This window comes from Hypomesus transpacificus, chromosome 15 (genome assembly GCF_021917145.1).
Source record: "Hypomesus transpacificus isolate Combined female chromosome 15, fHypTra1, whole genome shotgun sequence".
Classification (NCBI taxonomy): domain Eukaryota; kingdom Metazoa; phylum Chordata; class Actinopteri; order Osmeriformes; family Osmeridae; genus Hypomesus; species Hypomesus transpacificus.
The window spans coordinates 14,480,394-14,501,499 of NC_061074.1; the positions used below are offsets into that span (position 1 = coordinate 14,480,394).

At 38.8% G+C, this 21,106-nt stretch overlaps 2 protein-coding genes across 2 annotated transcripts; one reads left to right on the plus strand and one right to left on the minus strand.

The window, feature by feature from the left end:
- Positions 1 to 1,990: 1,990 nt before the first annotated feature.
- On the minus strand, positions 1,991 to 10,149 carry cep126 (centrosomal protein 126). Its single transcript, XM_047035877.1, has 12 exons — positions 9,774 to 10,149; positions 9,115 to 9,225; positions 7,688 to 7,833; positions 7,330 to 7,441; positions 7,056 to 7,248; positions 4,837 to 6,742; positions 4,171 to 4,272; positions 3,706 to 3,821; positions 3,277 to 3,334; positions 2,999 to 3,187; positions 2,794 to 2,858; positions 1,991 to 2,694 (listed from the first exon to the last, which is right to left on the minus strand). The coding sequence occupies exons 1-12, from the start codon at positions 9,857 to 9,859 to the stop codon at positions 2,611 to 2,613; spliced, it is 3,168 nt and encodes a 1,055-aa protein (XP_046891833.1). The 5' UTR covers positions 9,860 to 10,149; the 3' UTR covers positions 1,991 to 2,610.
- A 2,154-nt stretch (positions 10,150 to 12,303) lies between these two features.
- trpc6b (transient receptor potential cation channel, subfamily C, member 6b) lies at positions 12,304 to 18,074 on the plus strand. Its single transcript, XM_047035219.1, has 11 exons — positions 12,304 to 13,029; positions 13,226 to 13,411; positions 13,530 to 13,694; positions 13,836 to 14,052; positions 14,615 to 14,842; positions 15,285 to 15,549; positions 15,689 to 15,884; positions 16,433 to 16,636; positions 16,852 to 16,908; positions 17,040 to 17,115; positions 17,242 to 18,074. Exons 1-11 carry the CDS (start codon positions 12,304 to 12,306, stop codon positions 17,373 to 17,375), a joined length of 2,454 nt encoding a protein of 817 aa, XP_046891175.1. The 3' UTR covers positions 17,376 to 18,074.
- The last annotated feature ends 3,032 nt before the right edge of the window (positions 18,075 to 21,106 follow it).

Genomic DNA, 21,106 nt, shown 5'->3' on the forward strand with positions numbered 1-21,106 from the left:
CTGCTCCACACTTTAGAATCTTATAAAGCCAAGAGACAGCAACATTTTCTAATGATCTCTTATGACATTAACTGTTAATTGGTCAAATATGTAAAAAAAAAAAGATATATGTATGTTTGTGAGTGTGTGAATATATTCAGTAGGATGTAACTTAATAGCTGGTATCATTGATGTATTACACTTCTTTCAAATAAAGAAGTAGTAAAACATATATCAATACCCTGACACTTAATAAATTGTTAATGATGACTCTTTATTGCATTATTTGTTCAACGATTGTAGTTCACTGCTTTGCTTGACTAAATTAGAATAAAACACTGCATGCCCGAACAGTCAAGACAAGTCCATTGTGTCGGTAAAGCATTCACTTTCAGATCATTGTAATTCATTCAGACACATTAAAAGATGGGCCCCAATGTTCAAGATTTCCCCTCAGTTACCCTCACCCTGCGGGGACCACCCACTTAGCAGGAATGGGGGCGCTATGGTTATTGGTCAGCTTTGCACTTCTTGTCTCAGATTTAGGTAGGCAGACTGTTCATTTCCATCTGGAGGGTTGTTTTTTGGTATCACTGTACATGGAAAATTCCAGCATTAATTAAATGCAGTTGCAGTCAGATTTCAAGATATTCCTGAATTTAAAAAACACTATAGTAAAAAAAAAAAAAGGATGCACATTAATGCCACTATTTCTTAATTGTCTGTGATAAATTCACTACTACACTTTGATATTTTGGGTTAGTTTGCTTTTGCACTATTATACAGGGTCAAGTGGCATATACCTAAACTTGTCAAACAACACCAGTGGAAATAGTAGTAGGGGTGTAGTACACCCTGTCACAAAGTACACTGTTAATGGCTAGCCTTCAGTTTCAGCTCAGTTTCAGGCAAAAGGTGGATGTGGATTAGTTTGTAGAGCTAGTTTCTAGCTTCTAGTACATTAGCATTCTTAAATTCATTTATTTAGTTGATGCTTTTAACCAAAGTGACGTATATAAGTACATATCTCCTTTCATTTCTGTGTCAAAGATCAGACTTTAAGGGAGAGCACACACTTGACCCAGAACAGATGATTTGTAAAAAGGGTAAGGAAAGATAATCACTGTAATGGTAAGATAATCAACATGTTTAAAATGTAAACAAGAGCAAATAACTAAATGAATCAACTAAATATTATAAAGTGAGCAATATTGAGTCAAAACATTTTGGGATTGTCAAACACTTAGAGCTTTAAGAAATAGCTAAAACCTAAAAAACACAAAAACCTAAAACCAGTTTGACAGGTGTGCAGTACAAAAAGGTTTTGTCACATCTGTTGAGCTAAATTCTTGAGGTGTGCCTAGGTCTCTTCCACCTCCCAAAACAAGTCATGGCAGGTTGACTGGAGGCAGAACTGAACATGTTGTGCTTGGACAAGCAAAGCCTTTACATCACTGATTGCTTTCTTATAGAAAAAGCTGCAATAGTATGCATGATTGTGAATAAGAAAGCATTTGACCATACATGCCAACCACTTAATTTCACCTTTGCACATAGGCTTCAGTTATCAACCAACTGGAACATTTTCAAGACATCTTTCAACAACAAAATATCACAAAAGGATATGCCTAGTTATGTAACTTCAACGGTTTCATAAAACCTACGGCACTGACTTAGATTAGATAATTGAGAACTCTGTGGCAGAAGTTGACATCCCAACCTGGCTGGGCTAGTAGGTGGAGTCTGATGCATAAATTAAGATATAATCTGACTCAGCTGCCATCAAAGAAAAGCAAACACCTTATCTATTTTGACATTGTACCCAACCATCTGTTTCCTTTTCACAGTAGTTTCATTGGTTCCCCTGAAAATGCCCCAAAGAATATAAACAAACCACACCTAGTATCAGCTTTTGCAAAAAACAAAAAGTAAAATGTCACAACATTTGCATTAGATGATTTAATTTCTTATTCACCAGCACACCTCAATATACAATTTTTTTTTTATAATGTACAATGAACAATTACAATTAAAAATAAATATACCGTAAATCTCATACAAAAATAATACATTTGTATTAGGTATTTGTATTAAGCAAACCAATTACAACATAGCCTGGCATTACAAGTTACAATGCATTAATAACCAACTCATTAAATGTACAGTCAATACAGGGTTATACTAATTTCTAAATAAAGGTGGATTCAGCAGGTGTGTAGGGGTGATATTATTTTCAAACCTAAGGTATACAATGAAAAATAGTTTTTAAAAAGTAAACAACTTAAGGATAATAAGCACACGCCACAAAACAAAAATATTGTTTTACTGCAGTTGAGCAACACAATTGGCTCTTCGGATGGATATTTCAGTCTATCTTTACAAAAGAATTGCCCTTTTCAAGTCAAGTTGGAGCCCTTATGATCATTCCATTTTCTAATTTATATGGATATAATGTCACATTGATATTGTAAGAGAAAAATCGACCTTCTTGCTGTATATTTCAAATGTTCTGTGCGTGACCAATTGTGCAGAAAATCTTAAAGCATTCTAAAGTGCTTTTAGTATAGGATACAATATATGGGTCATTGAAGGGAAGAGGCGTGAGCATTAAGGGAGCATACTAAACCCTTGTCAGAATTTCTTCTGGCTTCGAAAGCGGCTATCGGCCGACACGATGCGGTGCTTGCTGGGGTTTGAAGCCTTCCCTTCCCCTCCCTAAGAAAGAGAGAAGACAGACAACAAAGGTCATGTGCAACATAGTCCAGTCAAGAGTGGATATAAACATTGGTCTTATATTGCTTATAAGATGCTCACATAGGCCATAACGTCATGCAAGATGCCTTTGACAGCAGTGTTCCCTCCAGCATACTCTTGTACATCTGTGAAAAACAAAACAATGAGCTGTCAGTGGTTATATGATAACATTAGTTCTCAGGGAATGTGAAATATGCTTCAAAAATGGAATTAGTCTTTCTTCATCATAGAGCAAACAAACTATTTGTCTTTGGGAAATGCTCACATTGCAGGCGATTATTGAGTCTGTCCAGGGACAGCAGGATCTTCTGCTCCTCCACAGAGATGTTGGTGAGACCACGCTGCTGCTGCTTCTGTGTTTGGATTGTTTCCATAGCAGCCATCACATCAGTGTTGGCCATCGAGGTTTCTCCAGGAAGCTCAGCCAGACTAGACTGGGCTACACTCTCAAGACCTGACAGCACAATAAACACAATCACTGCACATCAAATACTCCAGAAAGAAGATACAGCTAGCTGGAATAGTTAACGACGATGAAGTTACCTTCATCTGTTTGTGTCAGGTCATATTTGCATGGCCATGGAGATAACTGGTATGCGGCCTGCGTTAACGCAAATCACATGCATGAAGTCAGGTTCTAGGATGTATGGCAGTTTACAGAGCTTGCAAACACAGTCTACCTTCTACTTGGAGTAATTCAACTTTCCTATGAAAACTCAACCATAAACATGACAGGGCACCGCTTTTGATTTAACACACAGGCAAGTACCTCATCTCTATCAAAATATACAACTGTGCCTGACAATAAAAATCTCAGTGCCAGGCTGTCTTGTGAATTTCCCTTTGGACTGCACTCAGTGTGAGAGGGATTGCAAAACATATAACAAGTTCTAACACACAGCCTACATTAATCTGTAGGAATTTAGTTCACAATACATACCCAGAGGGTAGCAGGGGATTACATGCATGTACCTGAGTGGGTAAGGGAAGCCTCCTGGTCCCCAGGCCTGGGGCCTGTCTGCTCGGCTCCACACATCTCCTCCTGCTTCTTGTGCTCTCTGGGTTCGGTCTTCTGATAACATTCCTGGCTACTCAGAAAAATAGAGTTAGTGTGACTACTACAGCCGCATTAGAGTAGAATTAAAGGCATACATCGTATCAAGAGGCCAGATTTACTGTATATTTTTACTATGGTTAGAGAAGAGCTGAACTGCACACATGACACACAACTGAGCATAATGTATACTCCGTTGATGTTCAATATGCAACACATGCTGCATCTGTATTGTAATTTTAAGTGCTGCTGAATTGCATTTGTGCAGCTTGAAATTGCTTATATTTTCCATCTGTTTAACTCAGTGTTATACAAATATTGTACATCCTAATGGAAATCTTTATTTTATATATTTATAATTTAATATGAGTCTGTGACTTCACCGTTGGAGGGGGAGAGAAAGAAGCCACCCATCCTTGTGACTGCTCTGACGCCATTGATCAGACTATCCCCGTTGATGGTAACTTGGGTCAAATTGGCACGAGCTTGAGAAAGGGCATACAATGAACAGTTGCATGTCAGGAAGTTTCTAAGGTCACTTAAGTTGATCACAAAAATGTCTATGAAAATGTTACAAGCATGCAGTTTTACTTTATTTACACTTTATTTACTAGTTCTCCCTACCGACTTTATGCTACGAAATTGGCATATTGTCTTGACTTTCCAAACCAGTTCTGTCAATAAAGAGATCCATTTGACATATTGATACAACTCAAGCTAAAGTTTTCATGGGGTAAATATTCAGAAAGAATCTCAAACCTCATTGCAACTAGCGAACTCACAAAGAGACTATAGTTTCTTCATGGCATTTTTAAATAACATAACGGATACAATTTAGATGAATAAGAAATTAAACGGTTCAATTCAGCCTACAAGATTAAAAGCATTTAGACTTCCATATTTGTAGTACCCTTTGGATGACTTTGATCAGAAACAGATTAATCAGCACATCAACTTCAATCATACTGATTCTGTCACACCTGGTCAACAAAAACAACAACAATGCACTAGTTGTTTCAGAGAACCAGAAGCCCAGCATTCTACATTACCATTGTTTGTGGATAAGGCACTGCGGACCCCATGCCAAAGCTGTGAGATCTCCTCATCTGTGGGAGTGCGATCCAAACAGAGACCTTTCTCATCGTACAGCATGGCACCCCCCCGCCTCCCTCCGCTGGCCTGGGACTCCTGCTGGCCAGAGGTGGTGCTTCCCTTGGAAGCACTCTCAGACGACGGATGGTAGGATGGTGGGAAAGGTGTGAACATAACACCACTATCTGTCCTAAAGCCATCTGTAATGGAAGGGTTAAGGCAGTCTGAATTTTCCCTGTACAAAGTCTGCTCCATAGGAAGACCCTGTTGGGCATTGGCGTGATCTAAATAGTAAAGTGTGCTGGTGGAGTATCCCGCTGCCTCTCCTGTGATTCCATCCATGGTATCAGTCCTGGGAGGGGGCCGAGGCACCATGACCTTCCCCTGGCTCCTGGTTATGTGATTTAACTCTGCGGCAGACTGGGGCCTGATGACTGTGCCTTTCCTGGAACAAGAGGAAACAGAACCCGACCCAACTCTGGCAGAGCGTACTCTCCGAGGGACCCTGGGACACCCAGTCCTAATGCTACCCCTTTGCACCTTGACCTCCTCTTCTTGGTCCTGAAGCTTGCCACCCTGAACCTCAACATCTGCCCATGCCTGCTTTGTAAATTGATAACTAGTGGAGGCTGAAGGGGTCGTATTGGGGCCAGTTCTCGGAGCCCCTGGGACCACAGTAATACTCTCCTGGTGGTCTGCTGAGTAACTTTTATGTTGAAGTGGATATGCATACTTGCTTTTTGTATGATTCAGTTTCACTATATTTGTGTTTATTTCCTTATCCTCTCCCTCATTGTTCACCTCATCCAACCAACGTAGCTTCTTTTTCATTTTCTTGTTTCCCTCTTCTTCCTCAGCTTTCATTTTGGTCAATTCAACACTATCTCTAATGGACAATGCTACTTGTTTGGTAAAAACCAAATGTCCTGCACCATAAATGGTTTTGGCATTTCCAGACACATATTTGGATTGCTTTTTCAGAATTCCTTTGATAACTCTGACATCACCCATTTGGAAACTGGTACCAGATATTGCATGACACTTAGGTATGTCAGATGGTTCATGTGTATTCGAGTTGCATGTCTGATTAATAGGTTCTGTATGCTTAGTCCTGTCAGCGATGGGCTCTGAATCAGAATTTTTATCTAGGTTGTTCATTACATCATAGGACTTATGTGATTGGTTTATGCTCTCTAATGTTGTTTGGAAAGCAATAGTTTCTTTCATGACTTCATGTGCCTCACATAAATCCTCTTTGTGGTTGTAGTTTCTGGTGGGCAGATTGACCTTTGTTGCTGATGGATTTTTTTCTTTGTTAGTCACATGCAGTCTGTTGTCTAGTAATTTTACATTTTGTAACAAACAAGCAAAATCCAGAGGTGTACTGTCTGGTGAAGCTTTGATCTGAGTTTGTAATGCTATTTTGTTCCTTGTGTTTTCTTCTGACTTCTGGCCCCCTGTGTCTGTACCAATGAGTGTCAAGAAGTTGTGGTGATGGTGAGAGGGCTGGGCTTCAGTGTTGAGTGATTTTTCTGTAGTGGTAGCCCCCCTAGTGGCTTCAGGTAGGTTCTGCAACTTCCTGTTTGGTTCTTCAGGCTCCTGATGCCAAGATTTGCATTGAGGGCTTGAAAAGACTTGGGTCGTCTGGAGTAGGTTATCACTTGAAGATGCATTTGTTGACGTAGGAGTGTTATCACTCTGTGTAATTTGGGTGTTTTTACAGTCAAACATTTTCAACTGGTCCGGTAAGGACTGAGAGTAACATACTATGTTTCTAGAATTGTTATGGTTGAAGTCCTCATTCTCTAAACTATCTAGGCTGGACAGGCTGTCTGAATGATGGCTTTCAGGAACATGGTCATCCTGGAAGACAGAATTTAAGACAGTGTGAGTTATGTGAGTTAAATAGTGAGTTATGAACATCAGAACTTTCTCAATAATGTGTATTGGGTGTATTATGTCCAGTTCGCTAGAAAAAATGTATACTGCCATAGTCATCATTTTTTTGTCTTGTTTTACTGCAATGTATCACCAAGACAAATTCCTGTGTACGTTCTACATTTAGTAAATTAAGATATTTTGATTTTGTGCTTTGGATATAACGTATGCCCTTGGAGATGTTTTGATGTCCATCTTTTGGCCTCACCTCACTGTTTACTCAAGAGGCTTATTGTACCTGAGGACTGGTGGCTTCCTGCTCCCTCACTTGTGTTTCTTGAAGCTCACTGAGAAAAAGCAACTGGCTGTTCTTGAAGCTATGCATGGTCTGCTCTTGCATCAGTTTAGTGTAAGCCTCCACAGCAGACAGTGTTCTCTGGTGACGGTTGAGATTAGGCCCCATTGGAGGCTTTGGAGATGGAGTGCAGCTCCTTGGTTAAACAAAACCGTCTTATTGTTAGTAAAAACAAGATATTAGCGAAGATATCATGTTGGGTGGCAGATTTTTTTACCTGCTTATGGTGGAGTTGCTGGACAGGAAAGAAGACTGTCGGGCGTAGGAGCTAAAAGTGCCTTGAATGTGTCTAAGTGCATCTTCAATATTAGGGTAGCTTTTCTTAATAGCTGAAATACAATAAAAACCATGTATTACTAAAACAGAATATAAATAATTTGTGTTACAACAGTCAATTGGAGTACATTATTCTGTCATTTGTAGTCCAATAACGAGTATGTCGAGTTATTTTGAGAAAATGCCAATGACCATTGTTAATAAAACATATTTATAGTACAGCCTTAGTGTGTTATAAACCTAAAAAATACAAAAGTCATTCAGTCACGTATGTAACGCGGGTAGGATATGATACTAACATTGTCTCCTCCTTTGAGATGGAGGCAGGTGGGCTCTCTGGAAGCGTTCAGTGGCATCTTGAACTCTCTGTTTCCGTTGCTGTAGGATGCTCTCTCTCAGCCTCTCCTCCTGGACATCCCACAGCTTCCTCCGCTCCTCTAGAGCCCTACATGTACAAACTTAACTGAGCACACTAGTTGGGAGGAACATCAGATCAAGTATTACCCCTTCAGTTTCTAGCTGTGCTATGCTTAAGTTAATTAATTGTAGCATCACTGATTAAAGTGAGTTTGTACACATTACTGGAACCTGAGTCCATTCATCAAGGTTTATTTTCAACACCGTCATTAATAAGTTAAAGCCCTCATTTAGCCTACTGGTGGTAAAGTCAAATTCCAAAAGGTAAAAACCTAGCATATGGCTGGCATTTGTTTGTAGGCACCGTGATGTATGACAGATGGATTTTACTGAGCAAATAAGTCCTGCCCTTTATTTTAACTCTCACACAACATTTTTTTTTAATATTTGGCAAAACATTTCAATGAGAAAAAGGGCAGTTAATGGTTACGTTACCAAAACATCATCAATGTCAAAGACATCAAGAATTTCCTATGTGGTATGTTTATCACAATCAGTAGATCAACTTTTGCCTATATTTGTTCATATATCTTATTATTCATATCTAGGCTTTGGTTCCTGTAACCTATATTTTGTTCTGGCCATAGTCATGTGTCGGCCTGAGTGTAATGAACATCTGTTGACTGTATTTTGTCTTTGTTTTTCTATGCTCTATTTCTTCACATCAATGTTAACATCCACTTACCCCTGGAAAGCCCAACCTCCTCCATACCAGGTTTCAGTTGTGTAATAAAGTACAGCTGAAATGTAATGAAGTGTAACAACACAGCAGTTCCAATGTAATTACTGTGCTGTAACTATACAAATGTACTGATTTGAAGTTACATGGTACTGTAGTTAATGTAACCTTAAATTGATACAAGGGTTGCCCAGTAGGCCTCTATATCCTGCTCGTGTTGGTACACCTGTAGCACTACAGATTTAGCAGGGTATTATGGGTCAGGATTTGGTCCTCTTCGAGAATAGATCTAGGCTAGCTGAGTCACTGTTATCAATCCCTCGGATAACTTACTGCAATACCTATTTCCAGAGGACAAAATCCTGACAACTACAGTGTTTACTCACTTAATCTTCCATCACCGCAAGCATTACCTTCAAACAGGTATAGAAACATAAACTGGACAAGAGACAACAATAGCACTATAGACAAGAGACAACAATAGCACTAGTAACTTCAAAGCAGTACATTTGTATAGTTACAGCACTAAAATTACATTGGAACCGCTGTGTAACTCACTTAAAATGCATCCCTAAATGTAGATTATTTGCTTGTGACAAAGATGTAAATGAAATTGAGATGAAATCATACTTTCTACGTCGATTTGTCTCAAGGGAGTGCTTCCGGGCAAGGGCTCTACATGACTTCTGTTCCTCCACCAATATCTGGCGATCATCTTCCAGCACTCCATCAACCCCCAACCTGGTGTCGAGCTAAGGACTTCAACTGGACTGCATGGTCATAAATACTATGCAGCATGCTCCGACGCCATTGTAACTTGTTTAACTTTAATGATTTTATCTATGATATACAGATATTTCCAAAGTATAGAGTGAACAGGGATATTACCTACACATTATAAATATTAGTGTCCAACTTTAGTCATTTCCTGTAATGCCTTGCCTTGCCTATCTCTTACAATACAAACAGTAGCTACCTAGCTAAATACAGTGCATGTTCAAGCAATCATTCTGCGTAATTGAGCGTGAGGCCGTGAGAACCATGAAAATGTAATGATTAGGCCTATAAGCGTAACTTTTAATTCCTATTCTAATGTGATAAAGCAAAACTTTGGTTAAAACTAGCAACATTGTAGCCAATACTTCATTTAAAACACGAGAAAGAATCAGGTACACTATAGCTACAGTACAGTAACCAGTTTGTGTGAAATTATTGTTTTACTGACAGTGAAACATTACCAGTACTGTACTGTAACTTGGCATTGGAAAGTGTCAGTCGGAAAAGGATACGAATAAATTAGGTTGTCCTTCAGAACTTGCATCCTATGTGCTAGCTTGCTAGCTGCTAGTGACAAGCCAGCTAACTGACATACCATTGCTGATCATTAATTCGACCACGATGTTGTTCATTTTGACAGTCCTGTTCAGCTCACGTTAGCAATGGCTACAGTAGCTGGTTACAGTACACTGCAGCAGGCTACATTTGATTAAAAGTACATATCCGAAATACTCCACATTGTAATATTTCTTCGGTGTGAGAGTAAATAATTTGCTTGAAAAATGGTCAACAAGACAGCCACCTTTACCATTTCTGCAAGACGTAAAAAAACTCAAATCCTTCGTTCCCTGCTTTCTACACTGAACAGTCTGTGTACATGTCAGGCCATGTTGGCAACCGAAGACGCGCTTCCTTGACAACGGAAATCCTTTGGAGATGCTCTGTTTGGATTTCTCCAGCAGGTGGCTCTCAGTCATGATGAACACGTTTATTTGACATGAGACGTCTTTTCATACAAAAATGATTTAATCAGTCAAAACGGTCTCTTTTTCAAGTGAGTTCTGCATTGGGGAATAAACTATAGTCTATCGGACATTATACTAAACAAACTAATGTTTGTTTTGTATAATCTTCCAATGTTCCAATTGAATTTGGTCATGGAACTATTTATGATTCCATGTGATTGAATTTGATTATTTGTGCTAACAATTAATCAGTTTAGCTACTGTATAGGCCTACCACTGATAATTAAAAAGTTTCTCCAGTATCTTTGGCATTGGGTAGCTAGTGTCGCTGGCCTTAATATTTTAGCTTGCAAATAAAAATGCTTTTCATCAAAGCGAGACACGCCCCACAATGGGCCCCACAAACAGGCTAGAGCCACCTCTTCCTACATGAATCATTCCATATTATAAATAATCTTCAAACTGTCATCTTATCGGTAGTCTATAAGATGACTGATGTGTTTAATTCCATATAACAGAAGTCACACTATTTTGTTCACGATCCCAGTTTTTTCGTATTTATGTGAGACTGTCAGTGGAAAAAAAGTGGGATTTTGAGATAGTTCTCAACAGTCGAGCGCTGGATCGGTCAACCTTCCACAGCACACGTAGGCTAGTTTTGATCGTTTTGTCAAAACGACGGAAATTCATAGCAGTTCATGACAGATTCAAATGTCCACATCGCACCGAATTTCATCATCACAGGTGAGTTGATTCAGAATTTTAAGCGATAGATCATCTTTTGGACGGAAAAGTTTGGACAGGTATATTGTTGCTTAAAAACATCCCGTCCAAAGATAATGCCTTTAAATCAGTCTACCGTTCTACAGGCAAAGTGGATAAATAAACCAAATAAAAATCAAGCCCTCTGTGACATGCTTGCAAGGGTTAGGGTTGCATGCGTGTAAAGGGCTATACAAATAAATTTGATTTGATCTGTACGGCTGTACGGACAAAAAAAAGCAGCCTAGGTCAAAGACTATCATATAACTTTCAGTTAAAACACAGTAAGAACACCAACTTTTATTGTCATGCACGCATACAAAGGCACTATTAATAGAATGCTACTTTTAGTTGACCATATTTCACTGTAGCCTTGACTATTTTGATCTTTGTAGGCTATGGGTTCATAAATCCCAGTCTTTGTTATATTACATGGAAACAGCCTACAGGCTTTAGCCAGTCTCACAAAACCTAAAGCTTTTAGCAGCCGTACGGTAATGCACAACAACGTTGTGCATTATTGCTTTCAAGCGTCCTAAACTTTGCAGTAGTCTTGACCTCGAATCAAGGTGGAACGGTGGCACACATCATCATTCTAGTCGATAATAGTATTAGGTACTCTGTTATGACAAACACAATTTATATAATTTAATTAAAATGTGCAGTAGCTACATATAGAATATGTTCCTGTTTTAACCACAATTCAATATAATTATTTCAAAACGTGGTAATGTTATTTTTGTACAAAATATATTTATTATGTATTAAACTCACACCATAGGCTATATGCGGCAGTCTCAAGTGTGTCAGAAGAAGAGTTTACCGGAATCCATCTAAAATACGACACCATACGGTAACACAGGTAAAACAGATGACAATGACGACTAAATGCAGTGACCTTTTAAATCACGTGAGTGGTGAGCTATATTTTAACTCCTACCAGCCGCTGCCGATAATCCTGCAGTACATTGTCCCACTGATCTAGACCGTGAGATTTGACCTGTCCGAGATAAACCTCATAGGAAGGCAGAAACGAGTGCAAGTGGGAAATAATGGCACATTATATTTGTAGCATGTAATGATGCAATATTAAGATTCAAACCTCTTTACACATGGACATGGTAACAAAGTAAATACAATAAAACATTAAGCTACTTTGAAAGGCATAGGCCTACTGTAAATATAATGCAACATGTACTGTAGTATGGTCTGCTGCCAGACATGTAATTACATGCATATCTACTTACTATTAAACTGTTGGCATTTTGCTTTGACCAGATGGAACAATAACAAAAAGATTATGTTTTGGCAGAACATGGCCAAACCTCGGAAATTGGCTGTACGGAAGGCAGCCTACATGTTTGGCACTCGTCCTGCCCCTCTGTCCTTGATGGAGGAACGCTTCCTGGATTCTGCAGAATATGGCAACATCCCTGTTGCACGCAAAATGCTTGATGAACTGCCTGACCTTAATGTCAACTGTGTGAACTACATGGGTCAAAATGCTTTGCAACTGGCTGTTGCCAATGAGCATTTGGAAGTAACAGAGCTACTATTGAGGAGGGACAATCTCACTCGCATTGGGGATGCACTGCTGCTAGCCATCAGCAAAGGATACACACGTATAGTAGAAGTTATACTTAGCCACAATGTCTACACTGATCCACAAATACTGACCAGTAGTCCTGGCCAGAGAGAAACACACGATGAATTATTTGCTTACGACGAGGATGGTACACGTTTCTCTTGTGACATCACCCCTATCATTCTGGCCGCTCATTGCCTTGAGTTTGAGATAGTGCACATACTCCTTACAAAAGGTGCCTGTATCGAGAGGCCCCATGACTACTTCTGTAAATGCAGTACCTGCAGAGAACATCAGAAACTCGACTCTTTCAGCCATTCACGCTCAAGAATCAATGCTTACAAAGGTCTTGCCAGCCCAGCTTACCTTTCCCTCTCTAGTGAGGATCCCGTGATGACAGCTCTGGAGCTAAGCAATGAGTTGGCAGTCCTGGCCAGCACAGACATGGAGTTCAAGGTAACAAGAACATTGCACAATGCTGCCATTAAATTAGCCCAAAAACATTCTGTTTTGTATTTGTGACTGACCTTTCAGAATTGTAAACATGGTTAAATTAGTTACCAATAATCTTTTTTTAACAAGAGCTAGGTAAATACACATTATGTTTCTTTTTAATCACACCTGTCCATTGTATTATTTTGTCTTGTTCCAGACTGATTACAAGATGCTCTCCATGCAGTGTAAAGACTTTGTTGTAGGGCTTTTGGATTTGTGTCGGAACACTGAAGAGGTAGAAGCAATCTTAAATGGAGACACCAAATCATGTGAAAAAACTGAGTCAATGGGCAGACCAAGCCTGATTAGGCTGAAACTTGCAATTAAATATGATCTAAAAAAGGTAAACTCAAAAGTGGACAGCATTGCGCTTTTGATTGCAAACGAACACAAACCTAAATTGATGGAATACACTTTTCGTTTTCCCTTTGTTTGTCCGGTCTTGCCTGTTTGGTGTTCAGTTTGTGGCTCATCCGAATTGTCAACAACAGCTTCTGTCCATCTGGTATGAAAACCTGATGAGCTTGCGGCAGCAGACCACAGCTGTGAAGTCGCTGGTTGTTCTGGGTGTCGCTGTAGGACTGCCTGTCCTGGCCTTGTTTTACTGGATTGCACCTACAAGCAAGGTTAGGGTAGACAACGACTAAGAAGAGTACTACTCACATACAATGTATAAGTGTTCTCAATCAAGCAATAAGAACATAACTGTTTTGAATGTATTATATATTTATACATAGCTTAAATAACAATGTCATTTTTTCACTTAGCTTGGGAAAGTCATGCGAGGACCGTTCCTAAAGTTTGTGGCCCATGCAGCGTCCTTTACCATATTTCTGGGTCTGCTGTTAATGAATGCAGCCGACCGGTTTGAGGGGACAACACTGCTTCCAAACATGACAACTCATGACCATCCCTCCCAGCTGTTCCGCATGAAGACCACCCCATTCACATGGATTGAAATTGTAATCATAGTCTGGGTAATAGGTAAAATAAATGCCACAAACACACTCTCTCTTCCTCCCTCTCTGTATCTCTCTGTGTTGCTCTTTCTGTCACACTTAAAGACAAACACATACAGAAACAGTGTTTGTCATGTATGACAATTACACCTGTCCTCTGAAGCCACGACAGATTGACTTCCTAATTCAAGCCTGAATATTTACTTTTGTGAATGTTTCAATCCTGTATTGTTTAAGGGAGGTTCCCACACTGTCATACTTAAATAACTCAAGCACTAGGGGCCAAGGACACTCCAAATCTTAGAGGAGTCGTAATTTTATTCATCGCTCTAACATCTGTGACAAAAGGAAATTGTAACATTACTGAACGGCACGCCATTATTTGTCAATAGTTATTCATGATACATAGTCACAAATAATCTCCTACTGCATATTATATCTGGTTACAGTCTGACATATATAGTTTCATTCAGTACATTCATGTTTCTAATGGGATGTGGGACATGTTATGTATCTAATTTAGCTTTACATAGAGATACAGTAATAAGTAAATGCCCTGTTCCATGTCATTTCCGCATGTCTCACAGGAATGATCTGGGCTGAATGTAAGGAGATTTGGTCCCAGGGTCTTCGGGAATATCTTTCAGAACTGTGGAATCTGCTCGATTTTGGAATGCTGACCATTTTTGTGACCTCTTTCATCACCCGATTTATGGCATTTTGGTGTGCACGTTCAGCCCAGAGCTATGTTGACAAGCACTACACTGATTTATCCAACGTAACATTGCCCTCAGACATAGAATACTACCAACTGGGTGAGTGTAGACAGTTCGCAATATGTTTTAATCAAAGACATTTAAAAGTATCTTTTATCTGAGATGTTTGTGCGTGTGTGTGTGTGTGGAGGGGGGGTTCCTCCATCTTGTGGCTGTTATGATTAAACCCTGCTGTTTTTAATTGCACAGCCCATTAATAGCACCTACGGATTTCCTTGTCATTAATTTAGCTAAAACAATATTGTGTGCCTTACAAACATCAATAGAAATGCAGGAAGTTGGTGGTGATTGAATTGCCCATATTTTTCTGCCTTTTCACCAATTCCTCCTAACTGATTTCATAAAACACAGTTTTGTTGTATCCATTACCTCTTTTTACCATATGATTTGGTCTCACTGATTTCTCATTACTCGGGTGTGCCAGTTGATTGGAGAGTTTGTATCATGCTAACAAACCCATTTTTTCTCTTTTTCTTCCTAGCTCGTATTAACTGGGTGCCGTCAGATCCGCAGCTTGTATCCGAGGGGCTCTATGCAATTGCCGTGGTTCTAAGTTTCTCTAGGATTGCATATATCTTGCCTGCCAACGAAAGCTTTGGGCCTCTGCAGATTTCACTCGGAAGAACGGTGAAAGATATCTTTAAGTTCATGGTGATTTTTATCATGGTTTTTGTGGCCTTCATGTTTGGGATGTTCAATCTCTACTCCTACTACCTTGGTGCTAAACAAAATGATGCATTTACAACGTGAGTTATGGTCTGGTGTAAACATTGACAGTGAAAAGTGAGAAATTCACATGAATCATATTCTGTATGTCATAATTGTATCAACATGTGAGACAACCTATTTTCTATTTAAATCAAGTTTCGTTCCCTTTTTTTCCAGGGTGGAAGAGAGCTTTAAGACTTTGTTTTGGGCCATATTTGGCTTGTCAGAGGTGAAATCAGTGGTCATTAACAATGGTCACAAGTTCATTGAAAACATTGGCTATGTTCTGTATGGAGTGTACAACGTTACCATGGTGATTGTTTTACTGAACATGCTCATTGCCATGATAAACAGCTCTTTCCAAGAAATTGAGGTAATTCTCTTTACTGTATCTTATCTAACGCCTACAATCAGCCTGTCACAGGATGTTAAAATGTATATTTTGAAATTTATTTGCAGAAAATACACCATTAGTCATGTTGAAAGTTTGAACGTACACTGATCAGTTACAATTCATATAGTTTCCAATTAGGCAGTTCAATTTTGAAATACAGCAGTTAAATTGTGTTGTACTCCAGCAGAAAGCTTGATCAATTATCTGATAAAACAAACATGCTCTCTCTGTATTTACTAGTTCATTGAGCATTGGGATTAGATTATTATTCCAAAAACTCAAACAAAAACTTGAAAACTCGAATTTCAAGTAATGTTGAGTTCCAGAGTATACTCCCTGGAAAAAAGATTTAGCTGCAACCTTGTTGGTTCGCATTGGGACATTTGGTCCAGCAATTTTTATATACCACAATCATGTCATTTTTGCATGTATTAGTGCAGGGCTGTTCAACCTTGATCCTTGAGATTTACCCTTCTGTAGGATCCGGTGTTCCGGAGAATTCAGTTTTGTCTTTGTATTTCATACAGGATGATGCTGATGTGGAGTGGAAGTTTGCGAGGGCAAAACTCTGGCTCTCTTATTTTGAGGAGCCGGGCACCTTACCTGTTCCCTTTAACCTCATCCCCAGCCCTAAGTCTATCCTGGCCTTAGTGTTGGGGCTCCGAGACCTCCTGTTGATGCCTTTCAACAGGCACAGATACAGCCTCAGGGATTACACAGAGAAAACTGAGGTGAGGAAGTGATATTGTACTCGTTGCATACAGAGCCCTCTAGTGTCTCACTAACAAAATGCTTTTCTAATGTTTGTTGCAAGGCCTGGTTGGTGATTCAAGAATACACTTTAGAAATCATGTTAATGTATAAATATCTATAATTGTAAACTTGTCATATTTATGCATGCATCATTATATTTATACGTTTTAATATATTTTATCATTTTTATTAGATGGCACAAAACAATCATTCAAGTGTTGGTGATTCCCTTTATCCAAGTCGTCACCAAGTCAGTAGCCTACATTCACATAAACTCTCTCAAACAACAGTATATTGTTAATATACAAAAAATCCTTAATTTAAACGTTGATGGGATAGATGTTTTAAACTAACTTTTTCATATTCTCTATTAATATGCAGAGGATTATGAACCGTCTGGTTAAGAGATATATCATACAAACACAGATTGATAAAGATGGTGATGAAGTGAACGAAGGTTTGTGTTAAATTATTTTTCATGATTAGAACTTAAAATAAATAATAACATAATGCAAGTTGTTACTGTAAATTGTTTAGGTGGAGTGTGGAAGACTAGCTTATCTTTATGAAAATATCTCCCCAGGTGAGCTAAAGGAGATCAAACAGGACATCTCCAGCTTGCGCTATGTGCTTCTTGAAGAGAAGAATCACAACATGGAGAGGCTGGCAGAGTTGATAAGGAGATTTGGAGAAAAAGTGTCTGCTGACTACGAATGAAGAGCATACCGTACCTTTGAGGTCCCGAGTGAAATATACAAGTTATCATTTGAGGCAATGAATGAGGAAGATCTGTACATTTTCATACATTTCTTCTGACATACCACTTTGATGTGTACATTTTATATATTTTTAGTCCTTTAAGTTAAGAGCATGATCTGTTGAGTGAGAATACCACAAGATGGCACTGTTTACCACTTAATTGTCAACAAGATGTGTCACTTGTTTAGGTGGCTACATTTTTTTGAAAATGTGTCAACATACACAATTTATACACACATATATACACAAGCATAGAAGAAACACTTCTACAAGTCTCCTCAGTTGATGGTTGTGTTTGTTTTAGTGTGTTTCTACACAAATACACATATATGCTTTGATTAAAGAAGAAAAACCATCTGTCAGCTGAGGAGACCTGTAGAAGTGTTTCTTTCCCATTTCAGATACACATACTGTTATACATACACACTACACTGGATAATCTGTTGGCCTACACCTACCACCAGACAGCTTGTTGTACCGTTAATAACAAGCATCCTTTGCAATGGCAGTTGTATGATGGCTTTCTAAACACCTCAAGGACATAACTTCCTTACACACTGTACACGGTCATGTTCCCACACTATTCTTGAAATAAGTGTCCCCTCAGAACAGCCTGACCTGAGGTAGAGAAACAGCTTCACCTCCCTCTCCTCCACACACTCGGGCCATTTTCGAAGCTTAAATGGCAACCACATACAGTGTACCTTTGTCATGCCAAAGCTCAAGAAAGATCTTCTTATTAAAGTTAAGTTGAACAAAAACTCCTATTACAGTGGATATTGTTAAGATTTTTTCCCATCTGAGGTAGTAACCCCCAAATAGCAGATTTAATTGATCCGTTATAGTATTATTGGTTGATTGTACGACTACCAGATGTGGCAGTGGTTCACCATTGTTGTGCAGGCCATCTTAACAAACAAGTGACTATCTAAAAGAAGTCTGGCTGTCAAGGAAACCAATGAAAAAGTTGCTATCACAAAATAAACATTTTTTGGGTCACCTTGACCAATAAAGGTTTTAGGTATCAGTATCATATCAAACTAAACTAGCCCATTACAGCATTTGCAAAACACCTAATTTCTAATTACACCTTGCTACTAGACAATGAGGCTGTTACAGACGCCTACATAAAAAGCTAGTCAAAGTAGAAGTATGTTCTATGATGAGTCTGGCTAGTGACGCAGCAGATAGACTCAAGGTCTGAATAAACACCAGATACATCTAGAAAAGTTAAATCAAATGCTACGACATCACCACACTTGACAATTAACAATAACATTAAAGGATGAAGATGGCCTTTCTTGTTTCTGATACTCAGATGATGAATGAGTGGAAAATTAACTTCAAAGGACAAACAATGTGAGTATTTTTGTCCTCCACTCAACCTGTCTCCTAGTTACAAACAAACACCAACCTTGGGTATTCTCATATGGGCTAAGCTTCAACAAATGACTGAAGTCTAAATGCTGTCACCTGTGTAAAATGGTGAGTACATACTGTAAAAATGTATGGCTCTGTGATTTAACCCTGAGTTTTCTTGATATTGAGTATTGTGTACATTTTTCAAGTATTCAATATATTTTCCCTTTAATATTTGTCGGCCTGCATGTGTACTAGTATTTTGCATTGGTAAACAGATTTCCTATTCCGATTTCCTCTTCTTGCTTGCTGCAATGCCTCAATTACCCCTTTGGGGTCATTAAAGTACCTACCCACCTACTGTTTTGGGGCAAGTTTAAAAAGTGGCAAGATTCTCTGCAGGCAAGAGAACCTGGAAGGGCCTTCATAAAACAGTTACCACAAAGTTTGAAATGCAGAATTGTCAACAATGCAATTTTCTGCTCTAGAACTGAAATTTCCTTCAATGGAACTAAGCTGCCAAGCCCAAACCATTAAACAAAGCCCTCATTCGTAATTGATTTGAAATTGCCACCATGCACTGTGAGGCTCATACAGACATGTTGTGCATTTGATGTGGAAGAACTTGACTGGCAAGCATAGATTCTGACTGTGACCTCATCCAACACCTTTGGGATGAATTCCAAAAGCCACTAATGCTCTTGTGGCTGGATACCTATGGAGGATTATAGGGGCCAAAACTAAATAAATAAATACTTGGATAAATAATTATATAACACAAAGCTTAAATAAATGACACAAAATATATAAATGTTGCATGTATTTGTGTGTATATATGTATATGTTTACGTTTTCATGTGTTTACATTTATTCATTTATACTTACATTTATATATTTATACTTACATTTATTTCTTTATACTTACATTTATGTATTTATACTCACATTTATCCACGGTGAAACTTCCTGCAGCAAAATAAATCTGTCGTCCCCCCGTCACCAAGTCAGGGGGCGGGTCAAAGCCTCTGATTGGTGAATGAACAGTATTACACACCAGGCAGGCTCAACCAGTCGATCAAGCTCTCTTCAAGCTAGAGGGATCCTCTATCGCCTCACTCTACAGCTGCTAGGGGTGTGCGACACTGCAGATGTGGTATAGATCCGATACCAAGGAGTAAATACAGGGCCAGTATTGCCAATACCGATACTTTGGGCTTAGAAAAGCAGTGGAGGGGCAAAGTGAGTTTGAGCGAAGTTAGACGGTGTTTGCACAACCACTATGATGTAAAGGGAGTTGTGTACTCAGTGTGGAATTAAACTTAAGTATCGATCTTATCACGCTATCAATCAGGCTATTGATACCAACGTTGGTATCGATAGTTGCGGGTTTCCCAACCCGGCCACTGTCGGTCTTAAGATCGATATGCCCACCCCTATGCTGTATCATCTCGCTGAGGATCGTGAAAACATTTTCATTGATGTCTGTGTCAGTTAGGGCCAATATCATTCCTATAATTTCAGCGAAGCTCTCAATATGATGTAAAAAAAAAGTGAACTGGCAGGTGCCTCCATCTCTTCAGCTTCCGCCAACATTTCGACCACTGTAGCATTCAATATTTAATTCATTGAATCCGCACAAGGTGCTGCCACCTTGGAATAGTCAAAAGCAGTCAAAGTTGAACCACCAATCAGAGGCTTTGACCCGCCCCCTGACTTGGTGACGGGGGGACGACAGATTTATTTTGCTGCAGGAAGTTTCACCGTGGATAAATGTAAGTATAAATACATAAATGTAAGTATAAATAAATAAATGTAAGTATAAATAAATAAATATAAGTATAAATATATAAATGTAAGTATAAATGAATAAATGTAAACACATGAAAACGTAAACATATATATATATACACACAAATACATGTAACATTTATATATTTTGTGTCATTTATTCAAGCTTTGTGTTATATAATTATTTATTTATCCAAGTATGTATTTATTTAGTTCTGGCCCCTATAATCCTCCATAGATACCTTCACAAAAGAGTGGAAGCAGTAATCAAAAATATGTAAATATTTATATAAACCCTTTTACAAGCAATGTCAAAGAGGTCTTCACAAATTGGCACCAACCTAAAACCCTCAGGGAAGACTAGGGAAGAATGGAATAAACATTGGGAGGAACAAATTATTGAGGGATAACCTCTTCCAGAAATGGTTGGTTTTGCAAAGAGGTGTCACAGGCTGAATCAAATTATGCAGTAAGAGATAAAGATAAAAATGTGCAAAGTAATTGATGGTGAATTTTATAATCGATATTCATAAATCTGAATC

Coding starts and splice junctions, on each gene's coding strand:
- cep126 (XM_047035877.1), bottom strand. CDS start 9,859: ATGGTATGTCAGTTAGCTGGCTTGTCACTAGCAGCTAGCAAGCTAGCA. Junction 7,442..7,687: donor ATCTCAAAGGAGGAGACAAT/GTTAGTATCATA, acceptor ATTGTATTTCAG/CTATTAAGAAAAGCTACCCT. Junction 6,743..7,055: donor AGGAAGCCACCAGTCCTCAG/GTACAATAAGCC, acceptor TCTGTCTTCCAG/GATGACCATGTTCCTGAAAG.
- trpc6b (XM_047035219.1), top strand. CDS start 12,304: ATGGCCAAACCTCGGAAATTGGCTGTACGGAAGGCAGCCTACATGTTT. Junction 15,550..15,688: donor CAAAATGATGCATTTACAAC/GTGAGTTATGGT, acceptor CTTTTTTTCCAG/GGTGGAAGAGAGCTTTAAGA. Junction 15,885..16,432: donor GCTCTTTCCAAGAAATTGAG/GTAATTCTCTTT, acceptor TATTTCATACAG/GATGATGCTGATGTGGAGTG.